Source organism: Hemiscyllium ocellatum, chromosome 17 (assembly GCF_020745735.1).
Source record: "Hemiscyllium ocellatum isolate sHemOce1 chromosome 17, sHemOce1.pat.X.cur, whole genome shotgun sequence".
In the NCBI taxonomy this organism is placed as follows: Eukaryota; Metazoa; Chordata; class Chondrichthyes; order Orectolobiformes; family Hemiscylliidae; genus Hemiscyllium; species Hemiscyllium ocellatum.
In genome coordinates this window covers 306,943-315,404 of record NC_083417.1, presented here as the reverse complement: position 1 = coordinate 315,404, position 8,462 = coordinate 306,943, and the positions used below count along the sequence as shown (strand labels likewise).

General features: G+C 50.0%; 1 protein-coding gene across 1 annotated transcript; it reads right to left on the bottom strand.

Moving 5' to 3' along the window:
* Positions 1–179: 179 nt before the first annotated feature.
* Positions 180–2,071, bottom strand: pdf (peptide deformylase, mitochondrial). The gene is made up of 2 exons (XM_060837529.1): positions 1,408–2,071; positions 180–545 (listed from the first exon to the last, which is right to left on the bottom strand). The coding sequence occupies exons 1-2, from the start codon at positions 1,964–1,966 to the stop codon at positions 388–390; spliced, it is 717 nt and encodes a 238-aa protein (XP_060693512.1). The 5' UTR covers positions 1,967–2,071; the 3' UTR covers positions 180–387.
* Between the last annotated feature and the right edge of the window lie 6,391 nt (positions 2,072–8,462).

Sequence of the window (8,462 nt, the reverse complement as noted above, 5' to 3'; positions counted from 1 at the left end):
TGTTTCACCACCCACCCTTAAAGTTAATCCTCTGGGTATCAGGTGCAGTACCAATTTAAATTCAAACACCGTTGAAGAGTCTGCAATTTGCCAAGAAAGGACAGTAATCCCAGATGTATCTATGCATCCCGTTTCCCCTTCCCCCAATCTTGAATAAAATAAGTTGTGGTTGCTCATAGTCAAGATTTAAATTGCATTCTGATTTTAATTTATCAGTTTTACAAAGTTGCTGATTCCTAAGGCTGCATTTTAAATTTTACCCAGTATCATGGGTGAATGTTTACCAATCAATGTTGCTCAAACACAGGGGCTTTTTGATTGTTGTCCACTGATCAACGATGAGCTTGTTGGGGATGTCACCAGTGCCTTTGTGACACATCATCTACTTCAGTCATTTTCTTCCATCCAGTGCAGGTTCTCAAAGGTTGCACTGTCCATTTTGTCGATGTAGAGCTGCCCATTTAAATGGTCCATTTCATGCTGTAGGATCCGTGCTGTCCAACCTGAAGTCTGCCAACAAACAGTCTTCCCATGTTCATTCAGTCCTGGGGACACACAAGTGACAAACAGCATTGAGGGTGGGGAGATGCTGAAGGAGGAGAACAGCCTTCCTTCCTCCCAGGGGTCACAGCACTGACCCTCCCTCCCCTGAACCCAGAGGTCACAGCAATGACCCCCCCCCTCCCCTAAACCCCACGGGTCACAGCAATGACCCTCCCTCCCCTAAACCCCACGGGTCACAGCACTGACCTTCCCTCCCCTAAACCCCACGGGTCACAGCAATGACCCTCCCTCCCCTAAACCCCACGGGTCACAGCACTGACCCTCCCTCCCCTGAACCCACGGGTCACAGCAATGACTCCCCCCTCCCCTAAACCCCACGGGTCACAGCAATGACCCCCCTCCCCTAAACCCCACGGGTCACAGCACTGACCCTCCCTCCCCTGAACCCAGGGGGTCACAGCAATGACCCCCCTCCCCTAAACCCCACGGGTCACAGCAATGACTCCCCCCTCCCCTGAACCCAGGGGGTCACAGCAATGACCCCCCTCCCCTAAACCCCACGGGTCACGGCTCTGACCCCCCACCCCCCGGGGTCACGGCACTGACCCCCCACCCCCGGGGTCACGGCTCTGACCCCCCACCCCCCGGGGTCACGGCACTGACCCCCCACCCCCCAGGGTCACGGCTCTGACCCCCACCCCCCAGGGTCACGGCACTGACCCCCCACCCCCGGGGTCACGGCTCTGACCCCCCACTCCCCGGGGTCACGGCTCTGACCCCCACTCCCCGGGGTCACGGCACTGACCCCCCACCCCCCAGGGTCACGGCTCTGACCCCCCACCCCCGGGGTCACGGCTCTGACCCCTCACTCCCCCGGGGTCACGGCTCTGACCCCCCTCCCACCTGTGACCTCCACCGCCCGGTACCGGGGCACACAGGCCGCGTATCCCGGGACACTGTGACAGGCCTCGGGCCAGGTGACGGTTGTTGAGTCGATGACCCGGAGCCGGGGGTTGATGAAGATCCGGAGCGGGACAGGGACCATGTCCCGGGCCTGGCGGGCGGCTGGAGCCTCGGCCTCGAGTATCTCCTGGGTCACCTCGAGCACCATCACCTGGAGTGAGACCCCGAGCTGTGGGGCGCTGAGGCCCAGGGCCCCGAGCCGCCGCATGGTCCGGACCAGGGCGGCGACCAGCCGCTGGACCTCGGGGCCTGTCACCTCGGCGGTGGGTACGGCCGCAGCCCGAGCCCGCAGCACCGGCTCCCCGACCAGGCAAGGCCGCGGGAACGGGGGGACCAGCGGGCCCCGGAGCCAGCGCCGCAGAGCCACCCGGAAACTCCGCTGCTTCTGGCTGTAGGGCCTCCCGGGGCCGCGCTGCCCCAGGGCCCGGCCTCCGCAAACCGCCAGCTCCCGGCTCCAAACCCGCGGGGCCCGGAGGAGCCACCGGCAAAGAGGCAGCATCGCGGGAAGCGGCAGCAGGACAGAGCCCGGATCGCAGGCCCCACGTTCAACTGCACCGCCCCCGGGGACAGGGACAGGGACCCGGCTCCGGCCTCACACTGACCACCGCGAACCGACCACTGCGGACTGACCACCGCTCATTACACACTGACCACTGCTCATTACACACTGACCACCGCTCATTACACACTGACCACTGCTCATTACACACTGACCACCGCGGACTGACCACCACACACTGACCACTGCTCATTACACACTGACCACCGCGGACTGACCACCACACACTGACCACTGCTCATTACACACTGACCACCGCGGACTGACCACCACACACTGACCACTGTTCATTACACACTGACCACCGCTCATTACACACTGACCACCACACACTGACCACCGCTCATTACACATTGACCACCGCTCATTACACACTGACCACCGCTCATTACACACTGACCACCACACACTGATCACTGCGGACTGACGGCCGCGGACTGACCGTCGCAGACTGACCACCACACACTGACCACCACACTAACACAGACTGACCACCATACACTAAGCAGCACAGACTGACCATTGTGGACTGACCATCATGGATTGACCAGCACACACTGACCATCACACACGGACCACCATACACTAACCATCGCAGACTGACCACCACACACTGACCATCACGGACTGAACCTGTTCATCACTGACCACCATATCACTGACCAAATGTGAAAGGCCTTTGATAAGGTTCCACATGGTAGGCTGCTCTGGAAGGTTAGATCGTGTGGAATCTAGTGGGAGCTGGCAGATTGGATACACAATTGGCTGAATGGTAGGAAGCAGAGGGTAATGATGTGGAAGGAAGTGGGCCAAGAAATGGCAAATGGAGTTTAATATTGATTAGTGTGAGTTCTTGCATTTTGGAAAGTCAAATCAAGGTGGGAATTCCATGATGAATGGTAGGGCCTTGAGGTGGAGTGGAACAGAGGAATCTTGGAGTTCAAGTGCACAGTTCTCTGAAAGTGGAGTCACAGGTAGACAAAGCGTTGAAGAAAGCTTTTGGCACACTGGCCTTCATCAGTCAAGGCATTGAGTATAGAATTTGGGAAGTTATGTTGTAGTTGTACAGGATGTTGGTGAGGGCACACTTGGAATATTATGTTCAGTTTAGGTCACCTTGCTGTAGGAAAGATGTTATTAAACTGGAAAGAGTGTAGAAGAAATTTATAAGATGTTGCCAGGACTCAAGGGTGAGTTATAGACAGAGGTTGGACAAGCTAGGACTTTTCTCCTTTAGATGATAGAAGACTGAGGGGGGACCGTGTAGAGCTGCATAAGATCAAGAGAGGCTTGGATAGGTTGAATACACTCTGTTTTTGCCTTGGTTGGGGAATCAAGAACTTGCAGACATCAATTTGGGGAGGGGGAAAGAATAAAAGGGAATCTGAGAGGCCACCTTTTTACACAGAGGATGATATGCATATGGAATGAGCTGCGGGTTGAGGTGGATACATTAACAACACGTAAAAGACCTTTGGATAAATACAAGAATAGAAAGGATTAGAAGGATATGGGCCAAGAGCAAAGAAATGGGGTTAGTGTGGATGGGCATTTTGATCAGCATGGACCAGTTTGGGCCTGTCTCAGTGCTGTAGGACTCTATAACTCCATGAATAGGACCAGCATCCTTGTAGGGAGGTTTGCTCATGCTGTTGGGGAAGGTCTAACCTAGTAGGAGTGGGAGAGTGATGGGAGATACAGAGAGAAGGTTTAGCAAGGGGAGATGAACAACCAAAGCCAGCAGAGACAGCCAGGGAGTCAAGAAGGCGTAGAAATTTTAGACTAGCTAAGGCATAGGGAGTTTGGCAAGGTCAGATAGTATTTATTTTAATGCCAGTAGTTTGACGGAGAAGACAGATGAGTTGACGGCACAAATTAAAACATGTTAGGGCCATGACGTTATTGCTATCATTCAGACATGGGTGAGTGAGGGGGAGGATTGGCAGCTCAAGATATAATCTTCAAGTGAACTGGGAAGGAGGTAAAAGAGGAGAAGGTGTCACAATATTAGAACATAGAACAATACAGCACAATACAGTATCTTCAGCTCACTATTTTGTGTCGAGCATTTATTTTAACCTAAGATCAAATGAAGTCCTGATGTAGGGCTTTTGCCCAAAACATCAATTTTCCTCCTCTTCGGATGCTGCCTGACCTGCTGTGCTTTTCCAGCTCCACTCTAATCTAGACTCTGATTTCCAGCATCTGCAGTCCTTACTTTTGCTTAATCTAAGATCAGCCTAATTTCCACACCCCTCAATTTACAGTCGTCCATGTGCTTGTCCAGCAGTCACTTAAATGACACTAATGTCTCTGACTCTACTACCACCGTGCTGTTGAGAAAGGTCTAACCTGGGGGAGTGTATTCCACACACCCACCATTCTCTGCATAAAGAACTACCTCTGACATCTCCCCTATATCTTCCTCCAATCACTTTAAAATTATGACCCCTCGTCACAGCCATTTCTATCCTGAGGAAAAGTCCCTGGCTATCCACTCTATCTATGCCTCTCATTACCATACACCTCTATCAAGTCATCTCTCTTCCTATTTCTCTCCAGAGTGAAAAGCCCGAACTCACTCAACTTCTCTTCATAAGACATGCCCTCCAATCCAGGCAGCATCCTGGTAATCTCCTCTGCACCCTGTCTAAAGCATCTACATTCTTTCTATAGTGAGGCGACCAGAACTGGAGACAATATTCCAAGTGTGGTCTAACCAGAGTTTTATAGAGCTGCAGCAAAACTTAAATTTAATCCTGAAAGTCAAAACACCGTACGCTTGGGTGGCACAGTGGTTAGCACTGCTGCCTCACAGCACCTGAGACCCGGGTTCAATTCCCGACTCAGGCGACTGACTGTGTGGAGTTTGCACGTTCTCCCCGTGTCTGCGTGGGTTTCCTCCGGGTGCTCCGGTTTCCTCCCACAGTCACAAAGATGTGCGGGTCAGGTGAATTGGCCATGCTAAATTGCCCGTAGTGTTAGGTAAGGGGTAAATGTAGGGGTATGGGTGGGTTGCGCTTCGGCGGGTTGGTGTGGACTTGTTGGGCCGAAGGGCCTGTTTCCACACTGTAAGTAATCTAATCTAAAGTAATCTAATCTAATCGAATGGAAAAAAAACCCAACAACTTGGTTGGCAACTTTGAGGGATTGATGTACATGGACCCCAAGATCCCGCTTTTCCTGCACACTGCCAAGAATCCTGTCTTTAATCCTGTATTCAGCATTCAAATTTGACTTTCCTAAATGAATCACTACATTTATCCAGGTTTAGCTCCATCTGCCATTTCACAGCCCAGCTCTGCATCCTGTCAATATCTTCTTGTAGCCTGCAGCAGCCCTCAACACTATTTACAACATCACTGACCTTTGTGTCATCGGCAAACTTACTAACCTACCCTTTCATTTCTTCATCCAAGTCATTTATTAAAAACTACAAAAATCAGAGGCCCAAAAGCAGATCCCTACAGAGCACCGCTGGTCACTGACCTCCAGGCAGAATACTTTCCATCCACTACCACTAGCTGTTTTGTTTCAGCCAGCCAATTCTGTATCCAGACAGCCAAATTTCCCTGTATCCCATAGTTCCTAACTTTCTGGATGAGCCTACTGAGAGGAACCTTATCAAATGCCTTAAGGAAATCCATATCCATATTGATTAAGGAACCCATTACAAGAAGTCATGATTTGGTGATGCTGGTGTTGGACTGGGGTGTACAAATCACACAACACCAGGTTATAGTCCAACAGGTTTAATTGGAAGCACTAGCTTTCAGAGTGATGCTCCTTCATCAGGTGGTTGTGGGAGGGATGACATCTTAGAAGGCTCCTCAAATGAAGTTACATAGGTAGAATTAAAAGAAAGGAACAATCACATTGTCCCCTAATAGTCTACGAGAAATAGAAGACTAGATATGTAGTCAACTTTCAGAGAGGTGTAATAGGGTAGCACAGAATCAGAATACAAAAGAGGCTTTCGTATCTTAAGTCTGTATGATCAAGAACATGCCAAAAATTCCCCATTCAGTTCAAAATATTTTTCTAAGTTTGTGAGGTTTCCTGCCTCAACTACCCCCCCAACCCCCCACCCCACCCCCCACCCCACCCCCCCCTCACCCCACCCCCCCCACCCCCCACCCCCACCCCCCCCCCCCCCACCCCACCCCACCCCCAGCAGTGGAGTCTAACCCCTCACAGTCTTCTAGGTAAAGATATTTTTTCCTGAAATCTCCTCTAAACCTTCCACCATTCACAGTAAAATTATGGCCCCTTATTATTGACCCTTCAACTAAAGGGGAACAGCTGCTTTCTAATCACACTGTCTATGTAGTGAAGAAGGCTAATAGCATGCTGGCCTTCATAACAAGAGGAATTGAGTATAGAGTTGGATAGAGCTCTTAAGGATAGTGGAATCAAGGGTTATGGAGATAAGGCAGGATGATCAGTCATGATCGTAATGAATGGTGATGCAGGCTCGAAGGGCAGAATGGCCTACTCCTGCACCTATTGTCTATTGTCACCCTGCAGCCTTCAATGCTCGAGGGAAACCCAAGCCTATTCAGACTCTCTCAATAGCTCAAACCTTCCAACCCTGGCAACATCCTTATAAATCATTGTTGCACCCTCTCAAGTTTAACAACATCGGTTCAATAGAAGGGCAACCAGAATTATGTACAATATTTCAAAAGTGTCCTCACCAAACATTGTGTGAAAGGCTCCGTGTGAGCAGAATTCTTAAAATGCATCCAAGAGAGTTTTATTTGAAGCCAGTAAGAAAGGAGGTCCTGGACTTAATGTGGAACATCTAGTGAAGGGGAAGAAGGAAGCTTGAGGAGGTAACAATCGGACAGGGATTTACAGGGTTATCAGGCAGGAGCTGAAGAATGGACTTAGGATAGCTAGAAGGGGACATGAAAAATCTTTGGTGAATAGGATTAAGGAAACCCCAACACAGTCTACACTTATGTGAGGAACAAGAGAATGGCCAAGAGAGGGGGTAGTCCAATCAGGGACAGTGGAGGAAACTTGAGCCTGGAGTCAGAGGAAGTAGCGGAGGTCATAGAGTCATAGAGATGTACAACATGGAAACAGTCCTTTCAGTCCAACCCGTCCATGCCGACCAGATATCCCAACCTAATTTAGCCCACCTGCCAGCACCCAGCTCATATCCCTCCAAACCCTTCCTATTCATATACCAATCCAAACGCCTCTTAAATGTTGCAATTGTACCAGCCTCCACCACTTCCTCTGGCAGCTCATTCCATACACGAACCACCCTCTGTATGAAAACAATCCCCCATAAGTCTCTTTTATATCTTTCCACTCTCACCCTAAACCTATGCCCTCTAGTTCTGGACTCCCCGACCCCAGGGAAAAGACTTTGCCTATTTACCCTATCCATGCCTCTCATAATTTTCTAAACCTCTATAAGGTCACCCCTCAGCCTCCGACTCTCCAGGGAAAACAGCCCCAGCCTGTTCAGCCTCTCCCTATAGCTCAAATCCTCCAACCCTGGCAACATCCTTGTATATCATTTTTGAACCCTTTCAAGTTTCACAACATCTTTCCGATAGGAAGGAGACCAAAATTGCACACAATATTCCAACAGTGGCCTAACCAATGTCCTGTATAGCCACAACATGACCTCTCAACTCCTGTACTCAATACTCTGACCATTAAAGGAAATCATACCAAATGCCTGCTTCACTATCCTATCTATCTGTGACCCCACTTTCAAGGAGCTATAAACCTGCACTTCAAGGTCTTTTTGTCCAGCAGCAGTCCCTAGGACCTTACCATTAAATGTATAAGTCCTGCTAAGATTAGCTTTCCCAAAATGCAGCACCTCGCATTTATCTGAATTAAACTCCATCTGCCACTTTTCAGCCCATTGGCCCATCTGGTCAAGATCCTGTTGTAATCTGAGGTAACTGTCTTCGCTGTCCACGACACCTCTAATTTTGATGTAATCTGCAAACTTACTAACTGTACCTCTTATGCTCGCATCCAAATCATTTATGTAAATGACAAAAAGTAGAGGACCCAGCACTGATCCTTGTGGCACTCCACTGGTCACAGGCCTCCAGTCTGAAAAACAACCCTCCACCATCACCCTCTGTCTTCTACCTTTGAGCCAGTTCTGTATCCAAATGGCTAGTTCTCCCTGTATTCTGTGAGATCTAACCTTGCTAATCAGTCTCCCATTGGAAACCTTGTCGAACGCCTTACTGAAGTCCAGATAGATCACATCGACCGCTCTGCCCTCATCAATCCTCTTTATTACTTCTTCCAAAACCTCAATCAAATTTGTGAGACATTATTTTCCACACCCAAAGCCATGTGGACTATCCCTAATCAGTCCTTGCCTTTCCATATACATGTACATCCTGTCCCTCAGGATTCCCTTCAACAACTTGCCCACCACTGAGGTTAGGCT

What these genes read in the sequence shown, in the direction of transcription:
- pdf (XM_060837529.1), bottom strand. Translation starts at nt 1,966, where the DNA reads ATGCTGCCTCTTTGCCGGTGGCTCCTCCGGGCCCCGCGGGTTTGGAGC. An exon ending in CCGGGCGGTGGAGGTCACAG is followed by an intron (nt 546 to 1,407) that starts GTGGGAGGGGGG and finishes GTGTGTCCCCAG; the next exon opens with GACTGAATGAACATGGGAAG.